At 43.2% G+C, this 14,271-nt stretch overlaps 1 protein-coding gene across 4 annotated transcripts in view; it reads left to right on the forward strand.

Moving 5' to 3' along the window:
- Positions 1-14,271, forward strand: part of clstn1 (calsyntenin 1) — a 47,608-nt gene that overhangs the window by 26,646 nt on the left and 6,691 nt on the right. For 2 of the 4 annotated variants that reach the window (XM_083770190.1, XM_083770191.1), the window contains 9 exons: positions 807-949; positions 1,649-1,811; positions 2,730-2,780; positions 4,122-4,279; positions 7,105-7,253; positions 9,225-9,469; positions 11,962-12,132; positions 13,337-13,482; positions 13,892-14,027. In XM_083770190.1, the coding sequence (XP_083626316.1) occupies positions 807-949; positions 1,649-1,811; positions 2,730-2,780; positions 4,122-4,279; positions 7,105-7,253; positions 9,225-9,469; positions 11,962-12,132; positions 13,337-13,482; positions 13,892-14,027 (1,362 nt within the window). The remainder of the gene's footprint in view (positions 1-806; positions 950-1,648; positions 1,812-2,729; positions 2,781-4,121; positions 4,280-7,104; positions 7,254-9,224; positions 9,470-11,961; positions 12,133-13,336; positions 13,483-13,891; positions 14,028-14,271) is intronic. The other 2 variants (XM_083770192.1, XM_083770193.1) reach the window with 1 other exon arrangement.

Genomic DNA, 14,271 nt, shown 5'->3' on the forward strand with positions numbered 1-14,271 from the left:
CACAACAGAATGCACGACTAGTAGTCGACTAATTTGACTTACTCAACAAATTTGAGAAATGGTTTAATCATGCTGCGAGACCATGCCTTTCCCAGGGTTAGTTGACATCTTTACATTCTAATGTTGATGTAACAATGGCTATTGGTTAATCTATAGACTGGCACAATTAAGTAAGGGATTATGTATGGCTGCGTGGTCATTGTCGATAGATTCGGGGTTAGAGCATCGTCTATTTCTCGCTTCAAATGTTTTCAAAAACATTATTGAACAGTATTGAACGCATGTTGTTTAGTTAAATGACATTGTGTGTTAGTTTACATGGCTGTCATGTTGGGTACAGCATAAAATCCAAGCAGCGCCACGGCTGCAGCCAGGTGCTCTGAGTCTTTCATTAGACATCGGCCTGTTATACAGCGGAGCGGTCATTATCCAGAAATAACACACCACTGAATTCGGTGATTGACCAATCAGAATCAAGCATTCAACCAAGCCATGTAATAAAGGGTTATAAGTTATAACCAAGTTTATAATTAAGGATTATCGGAGATGTGTATAGATAAAGCACAGAAAACAACGGATCAACTAACAAAAGTCTTGGCTGAGTAAGACCAAATGGACTTATTAACCACTTAAACTGGACTGTTGACTAACTTGACTGGACTGCAGGGCTCTATAGTCGCCCCGCCCCACCTGTTTTCGCTCTACATTACATTTAATTTAACTCCCTTTGTCTAGTTAACTTTTAAAACAAAACCACTTTCCACTTGAAGATGTTGTGTTTTGAAGGAGTTTCCTTTCCTCTGCAGAGATGAACAGACACCACTACTCTCTGTACGTGCACAACTGCCGTCTGATCCTCCTGCTCCGCCAGGAGCCGTCAGAGGCAGAGAACTACAAACCAGAGGCAGAGAACTACAAACCAGCCGAGTTCCACTGGAAACTGGACCAGGTCAGTCCCGTGCCACGCTGCTTTTCCACCCTTCTCATATCAAGGTGGTCCATTATTTATTTGGCCTTTGAGCCACAGACCACCAAAACCTTTGTCCAGATTCACGATTCCATGCTGTATTGATGTTGGTACCATTAGGAGAGGAACAGGAAAACGTTGATCAAAATAACTATTCTTCTACATTCTATAATTGTGTAGACTTCTTGTGAAGATGTTTAACAGTAATCTAACTCCTGAGACTGTAAAATGAAACCAAATGGACCCGTAAGGATAAGACAATAATTGAACTAACAGGCGTAGTGTGTGTAAAAGCTTAAAATGAAATAATGACATTTAAGTCAGATAAACTTTGTTGCGCGGGTGGTGTCGCCCACCAAATGTTATTTTTAGTGTGTGATACCCACGTGCAATTAAGTAGAAATCTAGCAGTAAGATCAGTAATACTACATATTATTATTAATTAAATAGAAATGTATTATAACCTCTTATATAAAGGTGCCTTATGATGACCCCGGCTACATGGACCACAAACCATGGGGAATGTCCTACCCTTTATTTCATAACCAACCACGTGGTTTATGAGAGCCTTTTATGAGGAAGCTGGAAGCGTTGTTGAAGGACACAGTGTACTCCTCTTAGGCTGTTGTGCTTCTTGACAGCCATGTAAATCATAACCTGACCCCCTCTTTGTCCCCCCAGGTGTGTGACAAAGAGTGGCATCACTATGTGGTGAACGTGGAGCTGCCGTCGGTCACTCTGTTCGTGGACGGCGCCACGTTCGAGCCCTTCCTGGTCACAGAGGACTACCCCCTGCACGCCTCCAGGATTGAGTCCCAGCTCACCATTGGCGCCTGCTGGCAAGGTACATGTCTGACACGTTCTGCGTAGACCGCTGTGATGGGATATTATGACATGGGAAATACTGAGAACTAAGAAATTATAACATTTCAATATGGAGGAATCTCAAAGTAGGAACCATTTGGTTCCATTTGTTGAGTTAAATTAACATTCAGTATTTGACAGTGCAAGTGAATGTTTGGAGAGTGGTTATTAATGTTATGATGGTCGCCTCTCTCTCCAAAGATTCGGTGACTCGCGTTTTGTTGCTGCTTGTTATTACAGATATATACAGAGTATATACTAACAGAGATAATAAACACTACCTGTACAGGCTGTACAAATGCACAACACAGGGAGGCAGAACCTTCACTAAAACAGCTGGGACAACGCTCCACGCGTCCCAGACTCTTCTCCCTTTTGGCTCCAATGAACTTCCCCGTAGTCTGAAAACTCACCTCTTCAGACTCCATGTTAGCCCGTAGCACTTGCCGTAGCACTTGCACTAGCCTTGACGACCTTACAGGCGTATGCAAAGGCTAAATGTATGTAATTTACATAGCATTTAATTTAGAGACATAAGCACTCTATAGCACTCTATAGTGTATACTCATAGGTTCATTGTACAGACATTCTACTGTTAGACAGATGCTAGGTTCTTAGCTTGCTTATGATCCTTGATGACTATGTGTTTGATGTATTACCATGTGTTGTTCTTTCTTACTGTAAATCGCTCTGGATTAAGAGTGTCTGCTAAATGCCTAAATTGTAAATGTTCTGTGTATATGCTATTGTCCAAGTACAGTATTAACTCTCTCCATGCTAGATGATTATTGGATGATGCATTGATGTGACCTCCTTGTGTCATATCTTAGTTTGTTCTTCAAATCCTCAACTCTCCTCCCTGTCTGTCCCCGCTCTTCTTTGTCTCTACCCCCTACAGACAACTCAGGACATGACAATGACACTGAGACAGTCTCTGAGCCCGCTACAGGTTGCTCAAGTCTTTCGCTTATTCCTCAGATTTTGTCCATTTGTCCATGATGTCCGTCCCTCCATCCTAACTGCATCCTCATGACATTTTTCAGTAGAATGACTCTGGTCCATTCTAGAAAGACTCCGGTCCATTTAAGAATGATTCCGGTCCATTCTAGCGGCACGATTCTGTTCTCTGTAACCCCATCGCAGCATGATGTAGTATGGATTAGTGGATTCATTGTTGTGGGTTTCTTTATTGCCTGCCTCAGTTTTGCTGTCTACACACACACACACACACACACACACACACACACACACACACATCCCTTGTTTTCATTCTTTCATTTGCTCTGCTCTCCATAAACATGATGCAGTTTTATCTCCATTCAACCAATCAGACAGTTGGCGCTCTCGATTCCCGATACAAGCCCAGAACATAAATAGACAAATTTAAGATAAATTGAGCTCAAACCCCTGAACTGGCTGCAGTGTTTGGGCATGCTGTCTCCTCTTTCAGAGCATGACCTTGGTGTGATATGCACCATCTTCTCCGTATCACATAACAAGACCACAGCAGTAGCCTCACACTCACCCCGCACACGCACACAAGCACACACACACACTCAGCCACACACACGCACGCACGCACACGCACATGCACGGCTCAGCTGGATGACTGCGTTAACCTTGAGATGCGGGCGGCCAGGTTTGTCACGGTCTCTGCAGTGACGCAGACCTATGCTCGTCATGTTTCGGCACAGCTCGATTCCCCTGCACGACTTTCTCACCTACACAGCACAGGGTAGCTCACAGCACTGAAATACCAAGGTGCACTGAAACAGAAAAGTAACAGACTGATTCGATAAGTGGTTCAGGTCACGTTGAATAAATGGGATGCGACATTTCACAACAGCCTTTTTTTCCCCACTTCTCCTCTGGTTTAATTTTGCCTGTTCAAACCCCCACAGCAAGGCTGTAAAGAAACATGGTGTTACCAAACACCATGTTATGGCTGATGTTGCATGTGGCTGAAGGCCTGCATCAAGTCATCCGTCAACCTTCTCTCTCTCTCTCTCTCTCTCTCTCTCTCTCTCTCTCTCTCTCTCTCTCTCTCTCTCTCTTTCTCTCTGACTCTCATTCACTCATACTATCTGGGCCCCAGGCCTTGTACCTTGTAAGGGCATATATTCTAACTTGCATGAGCACCAGTCACACCGGCTTTGCACATTGAGACGCTTGAATCGCTAGCTGAGAAAAGGTCAAAACCGCACATTGTACGCCTGACTGACTATGTGTTTCTTTTCTGTGTGTGTGTGTGTGTGTTTCTTCCCCATTCCGTTCATTCCGGTGTGTTCAGGCGGCAACGCTCGCATGGCCCAGTTTTTCCGCGGGAATCTCGCAGGGCTCATGATCCGTTCTGGCAAGCTGGAGAACAAGAAGGTGATCGACTGCCTGTACACCTGCAAGGAGGGCCTGGATGTGCAGCTGCCCGAGGAGGTGGCTTCAGCCGTCAAGGTGAGCATGACCCCACGCCACTCCAGAGACCCCCTATATGGGCCACACACACACTCAGCAACCGGACGCCTGGGGCTCAGACTGACACACTGTGTGAATTCCTGAGTTTAACTCAGAGAGTGTACTGTCCACATGAGTTTAACTCAGAGAGTGTACTGTCCACATGAGTTTAACTCAGAGAGTGTACTGTCCACATGAGTTTAACTCAGAGAGTGTACTGTCCACATGAGTTTAACTCAGAGAGTGTACTGTCCACATGAGTTTAACTCAGAGAGTGTACTGTCCACATGAGTTTAACTCAGAGAGTGTACTGTCCACATGAGTTTAACTCAGAGAGTGTACTGTCCACATGAGTTTAACTCAGAGAGTGTACTGTCCACATGAGTTTAACTCAGAGAGTGTACTGTCCACATGAGTTTAACTCAGAGAGTGTACTGTCCACATGAGTTTAACTCAGAGAGTGTACTGTCCACATGAGTTTAACTCAGAGAGTGTACTGTCCACATGAGTTTAACTCAGAGAGTGTACTGTCCACATGAGTTTAACTCAGAGAGTGTACTGTCCACATGAGTTTAACTCAGAGAGTGTACTGTCCACATGAGTTTAACTCAGAGAGTGTACTGTCCACATGAGTTTAACTCAGAGAGTGTACTGTCCACATGAGTTTAACTCAGAGAGTGTACTGTCCACATGAGTTTAACTCAGAGAGTGTACTGTCCACATGAGTTTAACTCAGAGAGTGTACTGTACACATGAGTTTAACTCAGAGAGTGTACTGTCCACATGAGTTTAACTCAGAGAGTGTACTGTACACATGGAATTTAACTCAGAGAGTGTACTGTCCACATGAGTTTAACTCAGAGAGTGTACTGTCCACATGAGTTTAACTCAGAGAGTGTACTGTCCACATGAGTTTAACTCAGAGAGTGTACTGTCCACATGAGTTTAACTCAGAGAGTGTACTGTCCACATGAGTTTAACTCAGAGAGTGTACTGTACACATGAGTTTAACTCAGAGAGTGTACTGTCCACATGAGTTTAACTCAGAGAGTGTACTGTACACATGGAATTTAACTCAGAGAGTGTACTGTCCACATGAGTTTAACTCAGAGAGTGTACTGTCCACATGAGTTTAACTCAGAGAGTGTACTGTCCACATGAGTTTAACTCAGAGAGTGTACTGTACACATGGAATTTAACTCAGAGAGTGTACTGTACACATGAGTTTAACTCAGAGAGTGTACTGTCCACATGAGTTTAACTCAGAGAGTGTACTGTCCACATGAGTTTAACTCAGAGAGTGTACTGTCCACATGAGTTTAACTCAGAGAGTGTACTGTACACATGAGTTTAACTCAGAGAGTGTACTGTCCACATGAGTTTAACTCAGAGAGTGTACTGTCCACATGAGTTTAACTCAGAGAGTGTACTGTACACATGAGTTTAACTCAGAGAGTGTACTGTCCACATGAGTTTAACTCAGAGAGTGTACTGTCCACATGAGTTTAACTCAGAGAGTGTACTGTCCACATGAGTTTAACTCAGAGAGTGTACTGTCCACATGAGTTTAACTCAGAGAGTGTACTGTCCACATGAGTTTAACTCAGAGAGTGTACTGTCCACATGAGTTTAACTCAGAGAGTGTACTGTCCACATGAGTTTAACTCAGAGAGTGTACTGTCCACATGAGTTTAACTCAGAGAGTGTACTGTCCACATGAGTTTAACTCAGAGAGTGTACTGTCCACATGAGTTTAACTCAGAGAGTGTACTGTCCACATGAGTTTAACTCAGAGAGTGTACTGTCCACATGAGTTTAACTCAGAGAGTGTACTGTCCACATGAGTTTAACTCAGAGAGTGTACTGTACACATGGAATTTAACTCAGAGAGTGTACTGTCCACATGAGTTTAACTCAGAGAGTGTACTGTACACATGAGTTTAACTCAGAGAGTGTACTGTCCACATGAGTTTAACTCAGAGAGTGTACTGTACACATGGAATTTAACTCAGAGAGTGTACTGTCCACATGAGTTTAACTCAGAGAGTGTACTGTCCACATGAGTTTAACTCAGAGAGTGTACTGTCCACATGAGTTTAACTCAGAGAGTGTACTGTACACATGGAATTTAACTCAGAGAGTGTACTGTACACATGAGTTTAACTCAGAGAGTGTACTGTCCACATGAGTTTAACTCAGAGAGTGTACTGTACACATGGAATTTGTAGAGTTGCTCCATTTGTACACTCGGAGTTTAAAGGAACACTCAGCATTTTACTGAGTATGATTTAGATGGAACACAATGTACCCTTGAATGAACACTGAAACATTCTTATTGGAAGGGTACTGTACATACAGTAAGTGCCGTTAGTCCTACTACTACGTTAGTTCCAGTGATCTGAGTAGCCTTGCCTAGCCATGAGGCCCATAGGGAGCCTATCTCCCGTTTCTGTAGCTTGATGTACAAGTACACCCCCTGGACATGACGCTAGTATGTCGCAGGGACTTGATGTTGAGTGCCAAGCAGGGAGGCACTGGGTCTCATTTTTAGAGTCTTTGGTATGACCCGGCCGGGGATCGAACCCCGACCTCCCAGTCTCAGGGAGGACACTCTAACCACAAGGCCATTGATCTTGAGGTGGGACACAATCAGTCAATTGGGCTGCCGTGTTAAGTGGGCCTTGATTCAGCGTTAAGTGGGCACTTATTCAATTAAGGTTGAGAACCACTGTTATACGTAGATGACACTTAAACAAAACATATAGATACATATAAATATAAAAGAAGATCTTCCCATAAGCAACCCATTGATGTTCATTCCTCAGGTGGAGTTCAACCCCAACCAGTCCTCTCTGACGGTGGAGGGCGATGACATCGACGCCTTCGATAAGGTCATGCAGCACATCTCCTACCTGAACTCACGCCAGTTCCCCACGCCCGGCATCAGACACCTCCGCGTCTCCACCACGCTCAAGTAAGTAAGCCACAGTAAGGACATTTATCACACAGTCAAGGACGCCCAAATTAATATGTATTTGGCCGCAGACCCCCGTCTGAATTTAGTTTTGATAGGGACCCCCATACAGGTTTTGTGTTGTTAAAATAATAATAATTATTTTTTTTTATGTAAAAAGAAAAATCGAGTTTTCCAAGATGTTTTGAAAACAAGCTCACAGTGTTGTGAGCTTGTAAATAGGCTATTTTCAAATAGCTGACCCCACTTTGAGAAGTACTGATTTAACCACATGAAACCTATAGTCTGGGCATGTCATAACAGGTCAATATTGTCGAAAATAGGCCAACATTTGCCAAAAATAGCCGATGTACAGGCTCATAACGTGTCACAACGTGTGAGCTTGTCTTTGTGTCTTCATGTCTGCCCACGGCTAATCTTGCAAACCACTGGGGCCGATCAGTGGCAAATTTCTTGTGTAAGCTGGCAGTAGGCCAAGAAAATGCCATCGCAGATTATATATATTTGTACCAGAAATCAACGGAGAGGCAAATAACTCGATATTTGGATGTCGATAGGACATCACAGTGTCATTGTGACCTCGTCAGCATGACGTCCAAGATCACGTGGAAGCAGCAACGTTATTAGACCCTGGCTCGTTAACTGCATCTGTGAGTCGAGGTCAGCAGATGAGCTTGTGAAGGTTCCTGTGGTTCCTGCAACAAAATCAATTAAACAATATATATAAATATATATATAGAGGTAAAATGGAGGGCAGGTGTTTTTGAGCCGGCATTGCTGCTACAAAAGGAATGCAGCAGCTTGAGGGAAACGTCAAGGTAGATAATATAAGAAGAAGCTGTGTTCTAACATTTGGAATTCTTTATCTTATTGTCCTTGGCTCGGTGTGTTAGTACAGTGTTGACATCCACGGCACCCAAATGCATTATTCACAAGCAGTGGTGGAAACTATTTCCATTTCCAAGTCACATTTTTAATACAAAGGACTTTTATTTATAACAGAGTATTTCTACATTGTTGTATTGCTACTTTTACTTAAGTAAAACAAAATGGGAGGGTTTCTTCCACCACTGTTCACAAGACTGTAGTGTGAGGAACAAAGATAAGTACATTCATGCACAGCATGGGGGCCGCCTGCTGCAGTGGTATTACATTCTGGGGAAAGATATTGCAGAACATTATTCATATTGAGAACAATAAAAGCAAAACTTCACTTTGCCCCTAAAAACGTAGTAGTTTAGATTTGTATCCCTGCTGCCAACTCATTGACGATGTGCTTCACTGTGTGCAATAGTCAAATATTGTGTCCTTCTTGCCTTCTTTTATTTGTATTTATTGTCTGCAAAATACACTGATGCCAATTCGGCTTTTTGGTGAGTAGCCAGTCTTTGCAATGCATATTGCCCCAGGCAGATCAATGCATATTGGCCCAGGCAGATCAATGCATATTGCCCCAGGTAGATCAAGTCTGGCCCCTCTACATTTTGGGAGGACTTCACAGACCCGACGTGGTGATGGCCATCCAGATTGGACTGGAACCAGGCTATAGTCAACCAGGGCCCAGTAGGCAAATATGGAGCTGGACATTGCAAGAGATTCGTTCCTTTTTCACAACAAAGACGGATGCCGCCATAGCAGCAGTAAACGGAACATTTGTGCTCGTACTGGCTAAATATTTAAAAATAATAATAATAATAATAATTTCTATCTAATATCTTAGTTAAAATTAATTAGAGTTGTTATTTTTAGCGTAACGGTTGCATTTGTAGCCAAGGGGAGACCGTAGGCTAATATTGTGTCCGTAGAACACAATCTTTTAGGGTGCGCTTGTTTTACACTACCGGCTACTACTATGGCGGGGTCTACTACAAAAAATTAAATACTGAGAGGGACGAGACTAATATCCACGCAGTGATGTTAGTCTTGCTACGCTATTGGAACTTGAAGGTAAACCTCATGTCGTCCCCTCAGGTGCTTCAACGAGGACGCATGCGTTTCGGTGCCGGACGCCGAGGGCTACGTCATGGTTCTGCGGCCCGAGGAGCCCAAGATCAGCCTGAGCGGCATCGACCACTTCGCCCGCAGCGCCGCCGAGTTCGAGAGCCAGGAGGGCGTGACGCTGTTCCCCGAGCTCCGCATCGTGAGCACCATCACCCGCGAGGTCGACGCAGAGGCAGCCGAGGCCGAGCCAGAGGTCGCTGAGGACGACCCCACGGGTAAGGGTTTGGGAAACGCACACAATGGGAGGTGCAACCACAAAGCTACAGGAACTAGAGAAAATGTTGTTGTAATTCCGCTCCTACAGTAATATAAAACAATTGTGATCAAAAAGCTTATATTATTTCGCCTACCCTTTTACCAAACAAAGAAAAGATGATACAGATGATTAATTGTGATACGGATAAATTTGAATATTGTCTTAGCTGCAGTGATCCAATCCGGAACACAGTCGATTGATAATGATTATTAAAATAAACATGTTCTGAAAATGCACACGGCAGCCGAAAAGCAATAATTCACAAATTTAAAAACTGTTCAAGTGAACTTGCAGATCTGTTATTTATTTTTTACTTTTTACTTTTTACTTTTGGCGTGACATTGTCATATGATAAAGTATAAAGTAGGTCATCCATTTATAAAAATAAAAAAAAGAATCTAGAGATACAATATTTGTGCCGAACAGCAGTTACCTGTATGTATTACATACAATTTTTATGAACACCTGCACGCAATACATTCCTGATCTTCTTAACGTTCGTACCTGAGGGGAAATATCTCTGTTAGTTGAGTTACTGTGATGGTGGAACGACTCCACGGTGGAACGGCTCCCTTAGGCACAGTGGATAATGTACGTACAGTAGAAAGGGGTTATAGAGACACTGAACACAGAGGATTAAGACATGGGGGAGCAAGGGATTGGAAAAGAGGGAGGGAGAGAGAGAGATGGATAGAGGGAGGAGTTGTTTACTACAGACTCTGTGGGGAAGGGGACATTTGACCAGCCGTGCCATCTGTCTGGCCTCTATATGAGGTGAGGCGAGGCAGGGAGAGGCGAGGGCAGAGAATAGAAGTAAGGGGTTACTGTACATAGGAAGAGAAACAAAGTACTTTGCTGAACAACAGGCCATATGGGACAATGGGCTTAAACACAGTTAAAAACCCTATACACAGTTGACCGTATTCCCAATACTAGGCCCAAGACTGTATTCCCATGGGCCCCGGTACTTAGCTGATCGTATTCCTAGGGGATACTATACTAAATATCTTCACCAAAAATAGAATCTACAAGCTATAATATCTCTGCTGTTGGGAAGAAACCACTTAACTCTTCAGGAAATGAAGAAAACCTTATATTTTTATAGCAATGCAATACTGCCTCATCAAAGTTGGTGTTGTGAATTTATATAACGGTATTGTCAATTACTTGCATCATGGGGAGAGGTGATGGAGTTAGCTGCTTTAGGAGACAGTTTGAGGGTCCAATGGAGTTAAGAGGTTTTGTCTGAAGCACTTTTTACTACTTTTCATTGGTTCAATATTTTTTTAACCATCACACAGACATAAAGGGTGTTCAATAGCACTGATTTATGCAAAAAATATATATAATCAAAACCCTAAAAAATTGAGTTAGGTGGTTTCCTCCCGACAGCAACGAATTATACAAGCTCACAAAAAACAACGAGGAAAGGATTGTGATGCTTGGGTTCAAATGGTTAAAGTCCTGCTCCTCTCTTGACATAATGAACTCGTGCTCTCCACCGGATGGCGAGCAAGGAGCTGTAATCAGACCGCCTGCAAACAAACAGGCACACAAGGAATCCATTATAGAAGTTCCTGTAGCGTAGACTAGAGCCAGAAGATGCTAATGGCACAAATACATCTTAATAAAGATGTAATGTGGGCCGTAATAATAGAACACACGTTGTCACAGGGGAGAGTTTGCTTTACACCAGCTGACTATATGATCATCTTTTATTACGCTGTGGATCTGCAGGGGTCTAGCTGTGTGTAGGAGGGTCGGTCTGTCTGTCTGTCTTGTGCACACTGCCAATTTAATTTGATAATAGAAGAAGGGGTCTCTGACACAGGCGGAAACTTTGCCCAAATTTGGCATCATGTACTCAAGGAAAGCTTATACTGTGTCTGTCTGTGTGCATGTGAAACTGGGCCCAAAGAGCTACCAGTCCATCCATATTCTCAAGTCTCACTCATAGCCAGTTCTCCATTAAAGACAGAGGTTCTTTACTCCGGAATACACATATACTTATTGCCAACTTCTCATTCTTCACTCTGTAACTTTAAACATAGATTGAGGGCCAGCCTGATGAATCAAGCCTCGCCACTACACAGACACGCATACACTTACGCACACTCACGCAGACTCACAGACCCACACATTCAACTGCACACAAGTGTATTTGTTGTTTGACATACCTTATGTTTGATTACTTTGTCTAACTTACTATTTGTTTATTATTTTAGGTGAGAACCATGTATAAGCCCTTTATGGGTTTCTTTTCTCACCTGCGCTTATTTTTCTCTTTTAATAATGATAATAATAATGCTTTTTGTACTGTTTTTATTGTGCAAATAAATAAATACAATAAAAAGAAGTCTCAAACCCAGCCTGGCCAGTGAGCCCTTTGCAACTACTCCTCGTCCCTGACTAAAATGGCTTTCTTTTCCTCTCTCCCGCGGGTCCGTCCAGTTCAAGAGACGGTGGTGTCGGAGGAGATCATGCACAACCTGGACACGTGCGAGGTGGCGGCCATCGGAGACGAGCTGGACGGCGAGCACGAGAGCCTGGAGGTGGAGCTGTCCCTGCTGCAGCAGCGTGGTCTGGAGATGAGCTCCTCCAACCTGGGCCTGGTCATCACCGGTACGTACTGTACACTCATGGACAGACCTGTGCTAGGCCAGACACTGTACCATAACACCCTTGTTCATGTTCAAGGACCCCCAAATATTATGTGTTTGGTCGCCGGACCCCCCATCTGAAAATATGTTGTTTCAGGGATCCGCCCAGAAGCAAAGATTTGAGTTCAAAATGTTCACTGTGAACAAAGATTTGCACACATTTTCATGATTTTTCTAAAATAGCAGATCTACAAGCTTGTAATGACCTTGTATATCTGCCATTTTTCAATAGCTAACGTATAAAATAATGGTACTTAAAAGTGGTTAAAACCTAAAGTAACACAGATGCATGCATTCCAGGTTTTAATGGGATAAATGATGTATCCCCATATAAAGAACATTCAGACACACATACTGTACGCTGAGGCATCGGATGAACATGACAAGCTTACAGTTGTATCCTGCTGTGAGTGAAGACGACCGCATAGAATGGGAGGATGGGTTTATCTAATCCCATCAATTCACCACCCCATAACCATATTCAAAATGTTATGCTAGCACATGCACACAATTGCAGTGCCTACTCTTACTCATACATTCTCGAATATCTTTTCAGATCTATGAGACTAAATCCATTTTGCAGCTGTTCACTTCTTAATTCCTTTCCCATGAATATTCATCAGCCTATTTAGAAACATGCAATCCCCATGGTATATAATGTACTTTCCCACGGCCACAACATGGGCATTTGTTTACCTGGTACATTACATTGTTCTCTCTGCACTCGGTTTATCATGTGACTATTTACCTTGTTGTTTGTTGTCCCATCTTACAACTTTTAAGTTACTTTAGATAAGAGCGTCTGCTGAATGCCTAAATTGTAGTTGATTGTAAATTGAGGTATGTCAAATAGCAGCTGGTAGTATCTCCTGTTCATGTGTGATTATGCAAAGGCTAAATTTATGTAATTTAGCTAGCATATTATGTAGACATAGCACTCCATAGTGTGTATACTCATAGGTTCATTGTACAGATATTCTACTGTTAGACCAATGTTAGCTTCTTAGTTTGCTTATGATCCTTGATGACTATTTCTATGTATTTGATGTATTACCATGTGTTGTTCTGGCTTACTGTAAATCGCTCTGGATTAAGCGATTGAGCGTCTGCAAAATGCCTAAATTGTAAATATGAAATGGACTGTGCCTCCTCTCTGTGTGGTACAGGCGTCAACACCATGGCCAACTACGAGCTGGTGCTGCACCTGATCCGCTACAAGAACTGGCACACCGAGGCTCTCTTCGACAGGAAGTTCAAGCTGGTGTGCTCCGAACTCAACGGCCGCTACGTCAGCAACGACTTCAAAGTCGAGGTATTTATTGCCGGACGTCGGATGGACATGACCTTTCTTGGTCACCTTTGTACAAGAGAGATTGTGTCCTCAATAACTTACCTGGTGAAATAGAGGAACCAAAAGAAACAAATTGATGCAAAAAACTAAAAAAGGACGCATTCACTGCAGAGGGTTAGCAATGGCATCCTGTATCCTCCAACGCACATCATCTGGGTAGAACAATGTTTAAGGGCGGGGACCCCTTTTGGTGTTTTAACTAAGCATTATGTTATACTTTAGCTATTGAAAAATAGCAGATCTACAAGCTCATAGCAGGCCTAAATGGGTTAACAAAAATATATGAACGCTTACTCATAATACATTCTTCCAACATAATGTGTAGGATTGTCCTCATTCATCATATTGTGAAACATTTGTGCGTCCTCAGGTGAATGTGATCCACACTGCCAACCCAATGGAGCATGCTAACAATGCCCTGGCACAGCCCAACTTCATCAACCCTGTGCACCACGCCTCCGTGGACCTGTCTGGACACAACCTGGTCAACGCTCACCAGGCCTCAGGTGAGCTTCAAACCACCTTTCATCCTGGCATCCTTTAATTTGGGCATGTTGCATGTTATTATAGGAAAAAAACAAAAAGCCCCAAAAAAGAAATGTATTTAAAGAGGCCACACGCACGTGCACATGCACGTGCACAGTCACAGACAACTGGAGCCTCCAAAAGCATTCCTTTGCAGTTCATTTAAACCCCATTAGCTCTAGTGCTGGCGCACGATGGAATACATTTGTACTCTCTCTCTCTCTC

This window comes from Protomyctophum parallelum (genome assembly GCF_964188405.1).
Source record: "Protomyctophum parallelum genome assembly, chromosome: 7".
In the NCBI taxonomy this organism is placed as follows: Eukaryota; Metazoa; Chordata; class Actinopteri; order Myctophiformes; family Myctophidae; genus Protomyctophum; species Protomyctophum parallelum.